This window comes from Microcebus murinus, chromosome 12 (genome assembly GCF_040939455.1).
Source record: "Microcebus murinus isolate Inina chromosome 12, M.murinus_Inina_mat1.0, whole genome shotgun sequence".
Classification (NCBI taxonomy): domain Eukaryota; kingdom Metazoa; phylum Chordata; class Mammalia; order Primates; family Cheirogaleidae; genus Microcebus; species Microcebus murinus.
In genome coordinates, this window is record NC_134115.1 from 45088604 (window position 1) to 45107639 (window position 19036).

General features: G+C 37.8%; 1 protein-coding gene across 3 annotated transcripts in view; it reads left to right on the forward strand.

Annotated features, from left to right (window-relative positions):
• The window catches only part of ADAMTSL1 (ADAMTS like 1), an 856830-nt gene that overhangs the window by 530897 nt on the left and 306897 nt on the right, over positions 1 to 19036 (forward strand). For all 3 annotated transcript variants that reach the window (XM_012769704.2, XM_012769705.2, XM_012769706.3), the window contains one exon: positions 9228 to 9273. In XM_012769704.2, coding sequence (XP_012625158.2) covers positions 9228 to 9273 — 46 coding nt within the window. The remainder of the gene's footprint in view (positions 1 to 9227; positions 9274 to 19036) is intronic.

Consider the following 19036-nt stretch of genomic DNA (forward strand, 5'->3'; position numbering starts at 1 on the left):
ATAGTAGGTATCTGGTGTGGGATGAATTCACTGAATTGAATATAGGGCAAGGAACCTACCAGAGTAAAGCAAGAGTTGGAGGGAAGGGCTGAATCTCAAACTCTTCATTCTCCCAGCACATTCCTGGGACTTCTAACGCTCACACAGGACAACCCACCTAAGACAGTTTTCTCTGTAAGTTATTGCCCTCTCATCAACCTCTCCCTTTTTCAAATTCCATCTGTATTTAGTATTCAGATCTTACCCATGAGTTGTTCACTAGGCATTATACTGTGTATGTTGTGTTCTGATTCATGGGGATTTGTTCCAAGTAAATTATAACTTTGATAAGAGTCAGGGAAGTCATCATTTGTTAATCTTTCCCAGTGCCTTGCTTAGTACTGGCTTAGAGTGTCTGCTCAATAAATGTGTTAAGTGACTGGAAATCAGAACGCATTATACAAAAGCTTGTTAACCAGGAAGCACTATCCAGGGGCTCATTGTCCCTGCTGGAATGCTTATTGTGTATTGTCTCATTAGATTGTCTGAGCAATCCGCTCAGAGCAGTTTCTGGCTTCATTACAAGCTGGGCATGATCTTTATGGTTTCCAGTGTCATTGTTTTTGCTTTATTCTTTTTTACATGAGTATACTCCTCATTTTCATAATGCCAGCCTGTATTTGTGAAAACTTGATGCTCTGTTGTAGCATGTCTTTCTTTGAAGAACAGGCAGAGATATGTAAAATCATACTTCTTTGGGGGAAAAAATTGGCAGTGATTTCTCTAGTTGTAATTTAGAACATACCAAACACTCAAAATAGCAAATAAACCAATTTGAAACTCAGAACACAAACTCCAAAATTCAGCCTATAATATTCTCATGTGGGTCTACGTTTTAATTTAACATCTCTGTAGCCTCCTAACTGTTGCTCAAAAATCTGTGAAAGTAGAGAGATACTTTCTCCATCTGGCAAAAAGAAGGTAAAATAACCAGAGAGGATGTTGTCTTAGTATGTTTTCACCAAACCTGCATAACTTCTGTTTATATCAAATTTGGTCCCCACATTAAGTTTTAGTAACTCTCTCTGTATACATAAATCAAGGTTTCCAAGTTGGCACTGCATTCAGCATGTTTTTGTAATGATAAATTAGTATAGAGCATAAGCATTGAATTATAAAACTGAAGTCACAAAAATATGTTATCTATGCCAAAGAAACACTTTTAAGTCTAGTGTATAACTTATAGCACCAATTTTTTTTTTTTTTTTTTGAGACAGGGTCTCACTCTGTCGCCCAGACTAGAGTACCATGGCATGATCATAGCTCACTGGGCTCAAGTGATGATTCTCCTGCCTCAGCCTCCCGAGTAGCTGGGACTGCAGGTGCCCATCACAACACCTGGCTAATTTTTTCTGTTTTTAGTGGAGACAGGGTCTCACTCTTGCTCTAGCTGGTCTTGGACTCCTGAGCTCAAGCAATTCTCCTGCCTCGGCCTCCCCGAGTTGCTAGGATTACAGGCGTGAGCCACCACACCTGGCCAGCATCATTTTTCAAACTGAGCTTCCATTATCCCCTAATCAGTTTAAAATTGCTTTGAAATGAAGGTTTAAAGCCAACTCTTCTTTTGGCTCAGGAGGCCCCGTTAGAGCATCTGACAGATTGGGGAGAGCTGGTATGGCACTAGGGCTATCCATGTCCATTCCCAGCCGGCTCACCTACTGATGGATGACGCCTGGCAGCATGCCTCCTTGTTGTTTGTTGTATTACTACAACAGAAAGCATTTTCAAAAGCTACATTTATCAAGTTGTCATAATAGTTTGGCTTGCATATCTATCTATTCAGAAAAAAAAAAATAAATCTCTCCCTTAGCACTAATCTGTTTGAGCAATGTGATGTATCACATGCAGAAGAAGCAGCGGGAAACTGCTTCTGCGTGGGATTCAGGAACCTTTCAACTGCTTGGGAGAAAGAGATATTTTTTATGTATGCTTTTGGAAGTCCCAAAGCACCAAGGACCTCTGTCTCCTCTTTTCCACTAGTCATTGTGTGTACTGGGGATGCGTTGTTTCTAGAATTTTAGTGGCTTTGTCCAATGAAGGAGATTTAACCTCAAATGGGGGTGGGGGAAACTATAAAGGTTAGCCACAAGGAAGATCAAAACCACCTTTTAATATTAAGATCGGTTTTTCATAGGCAGGTCTTACCAGATTAAACATTACTTGTTATGGACAATCTTGTGCACCAATTTCGTATTATTTGAGGAAGATGGTTGCCTAGAAGCACATGGAGAGGGGAGGGTGCTTAATATTGTTGTTCAGAGTAAACATACCTTCCTTAAATATTTGTTAAAAACCATTCAAATCTATTAATATTAACGAAGTACTCACTAGGGATGCATACTAGAACATTTCCAATCATTTAGAGGTAGAGTATGTAATGAAGATACAACATAAGCATGGTTATGTGTAGATACTTTTGAAGAAGAGACAAGTGCTGAATTGACTCCTCTTATTGGGAGCAAGCTCCCCCCAAATAATGTTACCCCCAAACAAGTTTCACTTTGATTTTTGTTTAAGACACTGTAAATTAGAATTAAGTAATAAGTATTTTAAACACAGAATAAAATATAGATTATTCAAGAATGACTTTTTTAAGCAAAGGGTGAAGCAGACCTCAGGGAAAGATGAGAACATGGGACTTGTGAAACCCACAGAGCTGGCATGTCATCTAATTCCTCTTTCTCTCCCAGGCAAGGTAAGACCACAAGTAACCATCTGTTCTGCACAGACTCCAGTTCTACTCCCTAGGTTTTCAGCCGCCAGTTTGAACCATAGATGAGGACAGTGAGTTTTACACACAGGGGCCGGAGGTTCATAGGTAGTTTCCTTTTTGATGGCTTACTCGATTGGTATCAAGTGTTTCCTGAAAGAACCTCTTACAATAACGTGTCTGTGAAAATGAAAAATAGCCTGACAGTACGCTTGCACTTGGTTTCCTCAGGTGTTCTCAGAATTTGTTATTCCTCTTAAGAATCTTTGTAAAAAGCCCTCAAAATGTAGAAATCTTTTAATGGTCTCCTTGGGGCAAGTTCCTGCTATTTAGTTCCAGTGAGTACTGAAATGCTCATTTGAAATGAAGGAGGTAAAAGGTATTCTGGCATGATGCAAAACCCATCCTATGGCTGCAAATCTCCTTGCCTTGTCTAATCTAGTCATTCTAGAACCAGCAGTCTGAATGGCCCAGGGTCCTTCTGGCTTGAATTGGTGACATGTCTTCATGTCTGTTGGCTTGTGAAGAGCTCATAGTTTTCTATGAGATGCCTAAAATAAGAGAAATATGTAAGCAGATGGACTGTCCTATTTAAAAATTCTTTGCCTGTGAGTCCATATGTGAAAGGCATATGGTATTCAGGGAAATACAGTAACCTGTTCTTGCTTAGCAACATTCTTCACCCTTTGGAAATTAAAGATAAAGCCTGAGGTTTCAGGAACCTAATACAAGTGAAGTTGTTCTTAAGAACTCCAGAGTTTTAAACACAAAGTTGCCAGATTTTCTTGAAACTCTTCACTGATACCAGGTCTAAGTCTGGTTATGTCACCAGAAACATCTTTCTGCTTGCTGAGGTCATGAGAAGAATTTTCAGGTAAAAGAGACAGAAACTGAATGCATCCCCCTCTTTTACGGACTTATATGAGAAAGAGCATGGGAGGAAGAAGAAGCCAACAAGTTACTAAAGCCTAGAAAGAGAGCTTTGAATTTTCCATGGCAGTTCATCTCTTCTGTGGTTGTTAAATCAGGATAATTGAAACTAAGATAACATCAGGATTTTAAGAACTGGAAGAGTTTAGATGGTGGGTTATGTGTTAATGAGAGATAAAGTATGTATCAAGTCTATACTAATCTCGTAAGTGAATTATACATACGTAATGAGTGAGATGTGCACCGTCTGGGGGATGGTCACGCTTGAAGCTCAGACTTGTTGGGGGAGGGAGGGTAAAGGCATTATTCGAAACCTTAAAATTTGTACCCCCATAATATGCTGAAATAAATTTTTAAAAAGTAATTAAAACAGCTACAAGCATTATTTGATATATGAATAAAGGTCCAAAAATAAAGGAAAAAAAATAAAGCCTGAATAATTCACAAGTAACATCTCATCATTGAGATGATTTCCATTTTAAGAGAAGGATTTAAGTCAAAATTAATAAGTGATTGGTTAGGAGAAAATGCTGAAATCAATAAGGAACTTTCTATACAAATTTGGGTTGGAATTTCTTCTAATATATATATTTTGATCTTTCATAATTGAGCCAGTTTCTGAGTTCATAATCAGTATATTACTTAAGTCACTAACCACAGTCCCATAACTATTTTACAGTTTGCATTGAGAGAGTGCATGTACTTAAATCTTCTGTTATCAGTGGTCTGTAACTTTCCTCAGACACCATTTTATACCAAAATTTCTAATGCTTGTTTTCATCCCCAGAGGTGGATTTTACTTTGTTTAAATGTGGAAGAAACCACTCAGCTGTTTTATATTAATGAACTGTTAAAAAAAAATAGAAAGAAAATATTTTTTACTGCTTAATTCTCAGATGAGGGTTTTGTGCCCAGATAAATGTCTTAGATGAAGAAATTCACACTTGGCAAGAGTTAAATCCTTGCAGTGGAATAGTCACTTTGCTACTTATGTAAAATTTATATTCAGATTTAATACATTTGAACTTTTAAAATACATAAGCATCTCTGCTCTGAAGCTCTTTCACATTGAATTTTGCTGATGAGCACTGTTTTCTTGGAGATGTTCCAGTGTGTGTCTAGGTATGCTTTTCCAGAAGTGGATTTACCAGAATTAAGAAGTAGATGATAAATTGGTATTGTAACAATAAGGTACAGCTGATCCCCAGGCTAGCCCCTTATTTAGCTTCTCAGCTTTTTCGTGTTTAGTATACTAATATTAGTATATTACACATCTTGAGCACATCTCGTTCCATTTCTTATTGTTTGACGTAATTTAGAGCAATTCTGCATTTCTGTTTCTGGTTCTCTCTTTTCTGTGTATTAGCTTTAAGCCATCTTAGCTTCCTCAGCCTCAGTTTTCTCATCTATTAAATGGGAATAATAAAAATTTGCAGAGTTGTTGGGAGAGTAGAGATACTATACACAGAATACCTAACACTTGGTCAGATACCTATAGCAGTCACTGCATATATAGTAGAGGCTAGTATTTCTACTATCACTTGCAATTTGATAATGTCTTTCAATAAGAAGCACCTTGCCAAACTTAAGCATTACCACTTTAATATCATATTTCAGCCAAATTAAATAAGCTCTCAATAAAAAACAAAGTAATACAGTACAGTAAAGGGAAGACAGTTCAGAGGGATGAATAAATTTATTTGCAAGTCAATAGTAAATGTTAGACAATTACAGTATATTCTTTGGAAATCATGACAAGTGTTTTCTCTTTGCTTTGTTTTTGTTTTGTTTTGCTTTTCCTAAATAATAAGTATGTATATCAATCTTTTACAGTCTACGCTTATATCTCATGATCCAAGGATGTTTGTAAAATCTATGGAGGTATTTATAGTTTATAATATCTGGGAAGAGGTTCATTTAAATTATCAAAGCAAGTATTTTTCTGCTTTGTTTTGTTTTGTAAGCAATATCTCTGCCATCACCCCCTTGGCATTTGAACAGAGCTTTTGTGCATTATCTCAGTTGGTGATCGTAACTTTGTGCGCTGGCATTCTTGTATCCATTGACAGATGAGGGAACGAAGACCCTGAGAGGAGGGCAACAGGCTTATTTATCCAAGTGGAAGAACAAAATCTATAACCCAGATCTTTAAACTCCTAGTTCAGAATTATTTCCATTATCCCTTTCATGGATATAAGGTTAGGAAAAGAAAAGAAAACGAAGGTGAAAAACATAGAGTATTAAGGCCTCAATAATTAACACCAGACTTTATTTTCCAAAGCCAAAAGTCATTGCATCTCCTCTATTTTAAAACTTTCAGTAGTTCTCCTTTGCTTATTACAAAGTTCAAAATTAAAAGTTGTTTTACTCATCTACTACCATTTCCCACATAAACCCTAAACTCCACAAAACAAGAACTGTTTGAAAATTTGTAAATACACCAAATGTTTTCATGCTTCTATGTCTTTGCTTAGCTTCTTTCTATAAACTCTTGACCTCCTTTCAAAAGCTATTATATTTTTATATCTATTATGTACTTGATTAATTTATCAAATGTCTAGGTAATGCTTACTATGTGCAAGGCACCATTTGAAATGATTCACAAATAGTAATTCAGTTAATCCTCATGATTCCAGGAGATAAATAATATTTTCCCATTTTACAGATGACAAAACTAAGGTATAAAAACTGAGGTATAAAGCCAAGATTCCAGAAAGAGGAGTCTGGTTTCAAAGTGGGTACTCTTAACCACTATACTATGGTATATATGTAGCAAGAATTTTAAAATTTGAAAACATACCACATTCAGCAAACACCAATGTCTAGATGGCATGCCACCAAATGCCTCCCAATTGTAGAAGTCATTACTTTGTAAATTTACCATTATCTAGAGCCTACTTCTCATATTTTTGGACTCAGAAACCTGATATTTTTCAGCAGTAGTAAGTACCAAGAATAGATCCTTCTCTCGGGGGTGCACCAGCAATGACCCAGCGCATGAGATTAATATTTTAAACTAGAATGCCAGTTGATTTATTTACAACAAAGAATAGAACTGTTCATCACATGGACCAGAATACTTAAGTCAGCATGGCCAGCACTCTTTGCCTCTCAGCAGTCATGAAAATCCAGACCATTCTTGGCAAGTAGCTTGGTCAACATGGCATCGTAATGAATAGTTTTCCTCAGATGAACTGAATGTTTGCTGACATCAGCTAGGTTAGCATGAGTCATCTATGTGGAGATTGCAGCGGTCTTGCCAATGGGACGTGAAGGGCTTAAAGTTCATTGGGCCTTTGTCTGGAACATTGCTGGACCTTTTTTTGGAGACGGGGCTGGCTGTATTTCCCAGGCTAAAGTGCAGTGTCATGATCATAGCTCACTGCAGCCTTGAACTCCTGGGCTCAAGTGATCTTGCTGTCTTAGCCTCCTGGGTAGCTAGGACTACAGGAGTGTGCTACCACACCTGGATAATTATTATTTTTATTTTTTTGTAGAGACAGGGTCACTATGTTGCCCAGGCTGATCTTGATCTCCTGGCCTCAAGAGACCCTCCCACCTGAGCTTCCAAAGTGCTGGGATTACAGGCAATGAGTCACCACACCTAGCCCCCTTTCCTGTTTGTAATTCATGGTTATATAGTCAATCTGATATAGTCAAGCCTTTAGGCCTCGGGCCTTTACTATATTTTTAAGATAGCTTTTATATAATTGTGTTTACAGATGACATTTTCTTTTTGCTAATATTCTCAAGACCTAAGACAAATACTATATAGCATTTCTTACACTGAATTACATGATTAATTTTATTAATAATAATGACTAAGTCATATTCATTCTTCTTTGTATTCTTCATAGTAATTTCATTACTCAGTACATAATAGAAGCTCTATGATGTTTGCTGAACAACAACAAAAAAAATGAATTAGGATACATTAAAACATTGTGATTATAAGTATGATCTCTGAAGCCAGATGGTCTGGTGTCAAATCTCAGCTCTACAACTTAATAATTGTGTGATTTTGGCAAGTTACTTAGCCTTCCTAAGCTTCAGTTTTCTCATCTGTAAAATGAGTATAATGATAGTATCCTATCTCCTAGGGCAGGAGTCCTTAAACTTCGGCCCCATGGGCCACATGCGGGTGTTTTTGCCTGTTTGTTTTTCTACTTCAAAATAAGATATGTGCAGTGTGCATAGGAATTCCTTCATAGTTGTTTTAAAACTATAATCCGGCCCTCCAATGGTCTGAGGGACAGTGAACTGGTCCCCTGTTTAAAAAGTTTGAGGACCCCTGTCCTAGGGTTTTTGAGAAGATTAAATAAATTAATAAGTACAGCAAACTTAGAAAGGTACCTGGGATTCCACAACTGTCAGCGGTTAGCATAACCATTTTCTCAGAATTCTGTAGTGTATTTTTAACTTACTTTTTGAAAAATGTGACTAATTTTGAAAAGAGCAGAGTACTGTTGTTCATGATTTAAGCGTCATCATTGGATGTTTTAGCAAAAATTGATTGTTTTTGTTCACAAGAATTCAGTAAAATGTAAACTCCCATGTATGGCTGGTGGGAGTATGTAATGGTACAACCTTTATGGAATGCAATTTGGCAATATTTATCAAGAGCCTTACAAAAGTTCATTCCCTGTAGTCCAGTAATTCCCCTTCTAGAAATTTATCTATTCTAAAGACACAGAAACTTGGATAAAACATATGCCTGCAGATGGCTTGTCACACCATCATTTATCAAACTCCAAATAAGAAATTACTTAAGAGACAAGTAATGGAAGAATGATTATACAAATTATGTTCTATCATGTTATGGAATATTATATAGCTTTCAAAATGGTGTTTTTTTAAGTTATTTAATAGTGTGGGAAAATACTTTCAAAAAATTTTAAGTGGGAGAAAAAGTCTACACAATTGTATAAGTGATGTGATTTCCTTCACGCTAGAAGGGTATAAATAAATCAAAACAATAGTGATTATCTTTAGATGAGGCAACCACAGGAGACTTTTTTAGTAATCTATTTCAAAATCTCTACAATGAGTATACATTTTAGAAATAAAAGTAATTTTTAAAGAATTATGACTTTTAACTTCTAAGGAGAAGTGTGATTTTTAAGACATGTTGAATATTAAGTCCAAGTTTTTTTGTCATATTCAAGATCTAAGTTTTTTCAGTGAAATATTTCTTCAGTTTTATATCAGAAATATATGATGAAGATAGAATTCATTTAATATGAACTTTTTTTCAGAAAACCTTGCACTAATACTTATTTGGTTAAATATGCACTAAGTACTTATATTGAAAGTTTTTGAAGCAAAATGAATACTTAAGTTCAACCCTTACCAAGAAATCAATTTACATATACAACTTCTTTAGATCTGCTTGATTTAGTATTTAATAGTAAGTAACTCCTGAGAACCTACTTAGAAGAAAAGGAGGTCCTTCTACTAGTATTAAGAGGATATCATTTTTCTAAGAAAATATTTCAAATTTTAGCCTTTCGTAAGTAGTAATGAGATTTTTTTTCTTTTTGTGACCTAGGAGCTGTGAAGGAAGAAATATCCGATATAGAACATGCAGCAATGTGGTAAGCTCGAGGTTCTGTGATTGTGATAATGTATTTTTTCAGCACTGCATAGTGCTAAGCAATTTTATTTCCTGAGCAAGAAATCAATCAATTAGCATTTCACTAAGAGTTATCTATCTCATACTATACTGATTATACAGGATTAAAATGGTATTTTTAATGTTTCTCAGTATAAACTTTTAATCATTTGACCGGCTTGAAGCTAATTAGACTGTTTCAAAACAAGAACTCTCTGTATTTATTTCCTGTCTCCTTTCTGCCTTTTCATATATAGGTCTCATGAGAATGAGTAAGAGGAATGATAAAAGAGAAACCACCTGGGGTATCATAAAATAAATATTAGCTAATCAAACTCAGATTTGACAAACTCATTCATTCAACAAATAATATCCAACGCCAACTATGTATAAGGCACCACACTAGTACAAGGATAAATAACATGTGGTCCTTGTCTTACAACATCTGTAATATAGTAAGCGGTATATAGAGAGAAGACAGATGTGCAAATAACTATATTCTAGGACAAAATATGACAAATTCTATGAGAAAGGAATACAGTTCTTTGAAGAGTAAAAAATAGAAAAATCTTAAGGTTAAGGGTCTTAGATAAAAAGGAGATTTGAGATAGGACATGGAGGGCTATGACTGGTCAATATTGGGTGTGAGGGGATGACAGTGAGTCCAAGCGAAGGGGACATTTGGGCAACTCTGGAGGCAGGAATGTTTAAGGTGTGCTCTGAACCCTAATTTCAGTAGAACTGAGCTCAGCAGTATGGAAGAGAAAAATTGGAAGATATTTTTGAGGTTATACCATGAAGAGATCTGAATGTTGGTCTTCCAAGTTTATATTAGTTCAGCAAATAATGGGAGTCACTCGAGGCTTTGGAGTGAGAGAATGACATAGCATTTCACTTTAGTGTGGTCACCTCTGTAGTGATATGAAGTTTGCACTGGAACAGGAAATGGGTGGGGAGCAAGAAATAATGAGGGTTAAGCCCAAGCATGGTGGTGCGTGTCTGTGGTCCTAGCTACTCAACAGGCTGAGGCAGAAGGATCTGGTGAGCCCAGGAGTTCGAGGGCAGCTTGGGCAAAATAGCAAGACCCTATCCCTTTAGGAAAAAAAAAAATTTAATGAGGGCTTAACCCAGGAGGAAATAGATATAAGAGGGATCAAAATTGAGATCACTCGATAAGACTTGACAAATATTTGAAATTAGGGTGATAGGTTGAGGTGGGAAACAAAAAGGTATATGCATATTTTGAGCTTTTGCACTTATTGATATCTCTGTTGGAGAAGTTCTTTCCACAATATTTTTATGATTGGCATTTTTGTTATTCAAGTCTCAGCTTGAATGTTATCTCTTTGAAGTGGCTTCCTTGCCCACCTTATCAAATATGGTTAGATATGCAACCCCATGGGTTAGATATGCAAACCCATCTATCAAAATAGTCATTTACTTTTTACATTCTTTACACCACTTCTCTCTACCAAAATTTGTCTTTTTTAATTACTTGTTTGTTTTATGTTTCCACACTCTAGAATGTAAACTCCATGAGGGCAAGAGCGTTATTCATCTTGTTCACTCCTTTATCCCCAGTGCCTGGAACTGTTAACTACCATGTATTAAGCACACCATAGATAGTTGTTGAATGCAAAATGAGTATTCAGGTTTCTAGAATGGTAAATGCTATTATCAGAAGTACTAAAGTTGGGAGGAGTTTTGGGAGAGGAAAATAATAATTTCAATTTAGAGACATTATTGAGTTTGACAGGCAGGTAATTGATGTATTCAACCACTCAGTGGAGGTTTTAGTCTGGAAAAGAGGTTAGGGCTCAAGCCATAGAAACACAAAATAAGAAGCGCAAAGTTTGAAGATTTAGAAGCAGCTTATCAGGCAGAAAGTATAGACTGATGAGAGAAGGGAACCTTGGAACTTCATTGAATGTCTGCATTCAGACAGAAAGAGAATGTAGAGTCAGATAAGCTACAAAAAGCACCAAAAGAGTGGTAGAAGTGGAGTAAGAGAATTCTTAGAAGGTGTTCAGTAGGATAAATGTCAAGAGAATGAAGACTGAAAAGAGGCCAATGGGAGAACAGTTTCTATAGTGTATTGTGAACAGCCAGGCATAACGGCAAGTACCTATAATCCAGCTACTCTGGAGGCTGAGGTGAGAGGATTCCTGGAACCCAGGAGTTTGAGACCAGCCTGGAAAACATAGTGAGATCATGCCTCAAAAAAATAAAATGTAGGAAAAAAAAAGCAATATTGGAGGAAGTAAAGAAAGAAGTGTATTAACAAGGAAATGGAGCAGATGAGTACAGCTATTCTTATGAGGTGTTTAATAGAGACACTTATTCATTTGTGGAGTCATAGAAGGGTTATTTGTTTTAAATGAGAGATGATTAGCTAAAGGGGGATAAATTGATGATATGAGGAGGTAAGGGTACACTTGATGCCACAGTTCCTAGAGTAGATAGTAGTTGACAAGAAGAAGAATGTGATAAAGAAAAAGGATACACATTTCATTCTTAGAGGACAGAGGTAAATTGAGGGAGGAAGGATGAGGAAATAGATTTTTAAAGAAGAGAAAAGGTGAAGCTGCCCATGTGGAACAGACTCAGTCATCTCCATGTAGAGACGTTTTCCAAGGCGTCTGCTGAAAGTGGAGGTGAGCTGGCCTTCAAGAGTGAGCTTAAAGGCCTAGGATAGCCATGGGGGAAATTGAGTAGCAGCTGACAAAGCAAAATAAAAGACTTTCTGGGTAGCAAAAAGGGTTTTGCTGAGGTTGGAGAGCTTGATCTTACAGAGAGCATGGTCAGCAGGGTTTTGAGACTCAGCAGTAGTACTGAGAAGCACAGAGCAGGAACAGAGAAAAATGGACATTGGAGGTGACCCAAGGCCAGAATATAGATGAGATGAGAAAGCCTAAAACTAATGAAAAGTATATAATTTTAGATACCTGACCAGGAAGGCTGCAAGGAGTAGAAGACATGATTGTTGGGAGTGATTGTTCAATGGAAAACCATGCCTCGTTTATTTCTATATTTCCACTTAGGATTCTAGGTACCAGATAATACAACTTATATCACTGCCTTCACCACCTCTCCCACCTCTCACCTCCATTCCCCACTCACTTATTGATTAAAAAATAGTTATAATTGATACATTTTTCAAAAATGGTATTGACAGATTCTGTTTTAGAAATGGTATGAAAAGATTTTTTGATGGAAATACACTTCATTTAGCTCACTGGTTTTCTTTACTATCCTTTTTATTGTAGTGATATCTTAAATATAAGTTTTAAGAAAAAATCACAACATAATATACAGAATCTCCTTAACTTCTAGTCCTTTTCTTTACAACTTACAGAATTATAGAAAAGGTCCAAACTCCCCTAGTAGATGAATGCCTAAAGCATTATTAGTAGATGTCTACCTATCCTTTCCTTAAAGCTCTTTGGAAACAGCTCACAACTTCCTTGCTATCCTTATGAGCATTTCCATGGACATGAGCCTCTGAACTATTATTACTTAAAACACAGAGCATTACATGAGCCAAATCTTTACAGCTTGTAGAATCAAACTGACATTGATTTTTTTATGAGAATCTAGAGTCTTCAAATATTTTTTTTTCTTCTGGCTCTTGATCATGAAAGAAGCAACACTGCCAAAAAAAAAAAAAATCTTATAAGAAAGAATCCTTTCATAATAAAGTTTCCAATTTTTACAAGCAAAGATGTTCAGGACAATTCAGTTAAATATTCTCCCTTAGATACCTGATTTGGAAAAACTTGAGAGTCTCTTAGCTAAGTCTCCGGGGTTACCCCTTAATCCCCAGACAGCTTCCTGGGGTACTTGTGAACCACCTTGCCTCCAAAGATGCAACCTCTTTTCCTATTTTCTGTAGATCTGCTACATAGAACATTTTTGGGGTTCCTATTCCTCAAGGCAAGCTGAAGAGTGGAAAATGGCTCTCCAGTTGCCCAAGTTTTCTGAGTTTCCTGAAAAATCAGCTTACAGATTTTTAATAATATATTGCCAATCATTCTACAGATAGAGTACATCAATATAAGAAAGCTCAAGTTCTCATCATGTTTGCACAGTTCTCATGGCCATAGTAGCTTCTTATACTATTTCTAGATGGTCTAAGACTATTTTCATTCTTAAGGACATAGGTCATCTAATTTTTCCCATTTTACAGTTCTCTGCTCTTTTCTAAGGAAGCAGCAAGGCCCTCTCTTCCTGGAAGGAAAGACTAAGGATTCTATTGGGAGAACCAGTAGGTGTGAACTAGCAAACCAATCAAGCAGTTCATTTAGGTCTCAGAGATTTCACCACGAAACTGAGTAAATCTGGGAGGCCCCCAAAAAGGTCTCCTCAGGTCACCTCTCCATGTTGAATCAAATTAAACCTCTAATCTGAATCCCTTGAATTTATTTAGACATTTTGACTTGACTTCCAAAGTGTTTAGAGTCCTGTTGTGTTACCTATAAACTATTTGTTTCTTCTTCTCTTCTTTACTATACTTAAGCTTCACATGCATTGATATTTAGGAGATAGGAGCCATGATTAGCAACGTAAGGGCCAAGATGCTTGTGGTAGCTTGTAGTGCTCTTAAATTCCTTACTAAATTCTTTATTGCCCCAGTGCAATATTTTACTGTTCTTAAAACAAAAATATTTATTGAGCATAAGAATTATTCTTAGTTCTAGGATACATTGGTAAGTAAGCCCAAGACCCAGTCCCCCAAAGCTTTCATTCTAAGGAAAGAATACAGATTACAAATGAGCATGCAAACAAATTATTTAAAAGAAAAAATATCAGGTAGTGATCAGTGCTCTGAAGGGAATTCAGTGATTTGGGAGCGATTTCAGAGTGGATAGTCAGGAAGTCCACCTGAAGAGGGAAATCTGAATGGCAAGAATGAACCAGCTGTGTGAATACCAGAGGAAGAGCAATCCAGATGGAAGGAACAGCCACTGCAAAGACTGAGCAGTATGAAAAAGCTTGGTATGTTCAAAGAAAGAATAAATCCAGTATATCCAGAGTCTAGTGGGCTAGAAAAAAAGTATTAGAAGACAAGATAAAAGAAAAACCTAAGGTAGAAAGGAGCTAGGTCATGCAGGACATTGTAAAGTACTTAGCTTATATTTTAAGTACAAACAGAAGCTACTAGAGAATTGTAAGCAGGGAGAATAAGAATTGCGCTTATGATTTAAAAATATAGGTTTGGCTGCAGGCTCAATCTGGAGAATGGGTGGCAAAGCCTGGGCTGGAAGCAGAAATGCCAGATAGGAGACCATTGCAGTAGTTCAGGTGAGTGCTCATGGTTGCTTAGACTAGAGAGGCACTGATCAGAAGATTTGGGATATGCTCTAGGTATAGTTTTTTCCTACTCCACCTTGCTCATCCTCCATTTGATACAATTCACTTTTCTGGTCTGTAGCATTATTGCCATGGAGTGTCCTGTTGGAATGCTGCACATTCCAATAGGAGACAAAGGCAGGAGCTCTTATGGCCAGAAAGAACAGAATGATCGTGGCAAGTTTATCATACCTTTGGGACTCAATTTCTACTCTCAAACAATGAGAGATTTGTATTGAATGACCTCAATGGTCCCTTCCAGCTTGGAAATTCTCTAATTCTTAGGAAGCACCATATCTGAGCTATACTGGATTTGGATCTGAATGGAAATCAATGAAGATACCTGTGTTAGTTTGGTGACCAGCAATACTGTAGTGAAAGGATTTATAGTCAACGATAAAGTAGAGTCAGCAAAGAAAGCCAACATGGAGAATACAAGCAAAGTTCCTATTCTTGTCATACACCTTGACAGTCCATCTTGGCCAGCAATTCTAATCATTGAAGTTGATTCTAATCATTGAGGTTGTGAAAATTCATGGCATCCACAGAGTTATTGACATAGTTACTGATGACAGGCATAAGGTGAATGCCCATTTGGCCCATCTGTCCATTTTTCTTATAGGGCTTTTGTACAGCATAAAGTTATTGAACATTTGCTGCTTTGTGTCAAGGGTCAAACAGTAACACAGGGAAGAAATGATAACTCTGCTACAGGTCTCTCTTGGTCAGAATTTGATAGAAACTGCTGGGACAACATTCAGACCAGTGGAATAATCCTGAAGTCTGGACAGACGCTGTGTCAATAATAACAACTGCCAGAGTCAGTCAGTGAGCCTGCACACCAGGCCGCTTCTAGTCAAAGGCATTCTAAGATGGGAAGAAGGTTAACTTTCTCATAATTTAGTTCTTATTGCAGTAGACAAAAATAAGACATGATGCTACTTGTTAGGGCCATTTGTTTGCTTATTCACTTATTCATTGTCTTGTTTAATCATTTATTTAGCCAACATTTATTGAGCACCCAACTCTTATGGGTGCTCTGCAGTAGGGATGTCAGGAGATGCTGCTATCAGTCAACAGACAGGGTAGCTGTCCTTGAGGAAATCAGAGTCTAGTAGAAAAGACAAATATACAAACATGTAACTAAATACAGTGCGGTACACACTGTCAATGTGGAAATAAGCACAAAGTACTAAGAAGTCATGGAAGGACCATGTCTGATTGTTTCACCACTGTCTACCCAGGGCCCAGCATTAAGGGTCTGACACCATGCTTCTGAGAGTGTGACCCGGGCAACATAGCAATTCACAGGGCTGCCTCAGAATATTATAAATATTCGAGAGAAACACAGCAAGACTTGAAAGGCTATTGGACATTGTGCAAACTACTAGATCATGCTGTACTCCTTTCTATGATGTCTCGTCTTTGCAAAGTTGAGTTTGCTTTGATAAAAAGCGAGCAGTGTGAGAAAATCAATGTATAAAGGAAACAAGGGTGCCATTGTCCAATCCGATTTCAGGCTTTGAGAAATTGTACAGGTACACACATCCCATTCGTAAGTAAATGTTATTTATGAATGAAATAAAATAGTATTTTTCTTTTAAGTTATATGTATTGTTTATCAAATGGCTGAAACATCATCAGGACACAAATACTTATTAAGTTGTTTGGACCTAACTACTTAATAAATGGAACTGTTAGGTATTCCTTTTGGCCTAGGAGTACCTTGAAAAAGTTACCAAGACATTAACAATGCTGTAAACAGAGTTTGGGAACCTCTGATCTAATATATTGTAGACATTCAACACATATGATGAATGAATGAATGACATTCTAACTTAGGTGACATTTGATCTAAGCTTTGAAAAATGAGAGGGATATTTCTAGGCTACGATGAGAGAGTGTTTTGGAAAATGGGAATGTAATGGAATTCATTCAACTATTTCCACTGGCGTCTACTATGTGCCAGGCACTTTTTCTAGGTACTGGGGTATAACAGTGACAGAAAGATAATGACCCTGTTCCTGTGAAGTTTCCATTATATTGGGAGAAGACAGACAATAAAAAAAATAAAGAAAAGATATGACGATTTCAGACAGTGACACATTATGAGGGAAAGAAAGCAGGATAATAGGAGAGGGTGACACGGGGTGGGCTGGGGGTCCACTCTACATGGGGTGGTCGGAAACTCTCTCTCTCTGGTGACATTTGAGCTTCGTTACTAATTGGGAAGGGTGAGGCATGGAGGAGCCCAGCTTATTTCAGCCTGGGTGGGTCATTTTATGAGGTGCAGGACAAGGTCTACTGTGGGGAAGGAGGTGGGATGTTCATTTGCCAAAGAGTCTGAATGTGCCCCTGAATGTTATTTCATAGGGGCATCCCTAGCCTCTCCTGGGGTGGTGAGCATTGTTTGGAGGAACAGGAGGCTGGCAGAACACTGGGTTGCTTTAACCACTCCTTCCATGCATTTCCCCTCTCCCATGCTCAGAGTCAGCCAATCTCAGATGAAATACATACAAGGCAGTAGAGGGATTTCTTGACCTCAAATGGGAAGTCTCTTAAGTGGAAACAAAATCTGAGTGCAGTAACATTGGTTTCTTCCTAATAAATCTTCAAAGTCCCCCACCTATTAGAGGGGGCTCCCAAGGACACCCTAAGCATCTCGGCCACTTCTCCCTGTGGCAGACTCACTCCTTCCAACAGTGGACCACAGAAACATGCTCTCACCAGTTCTATCCATGCTTCAATCCCCAGCCCCATCCAGAGGAAAAACAGGAATTTTCCTTACTCTATCATCTTCATGGACAAAGAGATTGCTCTCATTTTAAAGTCTGGTAGGACATGTCTTTTCCAGGCAACTTTATGAAGGCTTCCTTTGCACACAGATATAGCAAAATTGGGGTCTCCTGTCATTCAGAGTCCCCATGCATTTGGAATTCGGGCAGTCTCTGCGAGGCCATCAAAATGTGTGGGCAGGAGTAGGAAAGAGAGTGACTTAAAGGACATGCTCTTCACTTTTTCAATCCGTGGACACAGAGAACTGGAAGCAGCGTTGTACAGCAGACAGACATGTGCTTTCCTGAGTCCTGGGGCTGCCACTTACTAGTTATGGACTTTTGAACAAATTTACTAACCTCTCTCAATCTCAATTTTCTTTTTCTTTTTTTTGAGACAAAGTCTCACTGTTGCCCAGGCTAGAGTGCCGTGATGTCAGCCTAGCTCACAGCAACCTCAAACTCCTGGGCTCAAGCAATCCTTCTGCCTCAGCCTCCTGAGTAGCTGGGACTACAGGCATGTGCCACCATGCCCGGCTAATTTTTTCTATATATTTTAGTTGGCCAATTAATCCTCTTTCTATTTTTAGTAGAGATGGGGTCTCGCTCTTGCTCAGGCTGGTTTCGAACTCCTGACCTTGAGCAGTCCTCCCACCTTGGCCTCCCAGAGTGCTAGGATTACAAGCGTGAGCCACCTTTAAAAATACCCTTCTTACTGATGTACAAACAGAGAATGTTAATGCAATGTTCATGGTAGTTTTAAATTTAGAAACAAATGGAGGATGGCTGATTAGAAGAGGTGTGGTATGCCCACAGCATGGAACACTACACAGTCATTAAAAAGAATAAGGTAGATCTGTACATACAAATCTGTCCAAGTTATCTTGTTAAGTGTTAATGAAACAGTTATAAGGTAATGTCTATAATATGATCTCAGTTTTTAAAAATCCCTGTGTCTGGGTATCTGGCACCATCACAAGGTCTTGAAGGACAGACCTCAAACTGATCACAGTGATTACCTAATACAGAGAGCAGGGAGGGACTGAATGAGTCAGGGGGACTTTGATTTTTTTATTCTGTATACTTTTGTAGTGTTTTAAATTTTTTATAATAAACACATAGTCCTATATTAGTAGTATAACTAAAAACATAAAATATGAAAGGAAAATAGGGTTGGGAGAAAATGTTTTACAAGTCATTGAATTTATATTTGGCTTTGAAACATTGGAAGAAAATACCACTTCACGGGGTTTTTCTGAGGATTATATGCAGAAATATCTCAAAAGCACTCAGCAGGGCACCTGACTCAGTAACACTGGCTCTGCTCTCCCTCTGAACCTGTGACCGTTTGAATTGTATCCCCACTACCTCGAAATGTGACTATATTTGGAGGTAAGGTCTTTAAAGAGGCAGTTCAGTTAAAAATAAGGTCTTGAGGATGGTCCCTAATCCAATAGGACTGATGTTCTTTGAAGAAGGGATTAGGATGCAGAGAGAAGACCAAAGAAGGGATTAGGATGCAGAGAGACCTGAAGACACAGGGAAGAGGCGACCACCACAAGACAAGGAGAGAGGCCTTAGAAGAAACCAATCCTGCTGACACCTCGACCTTGGACTTCCAGA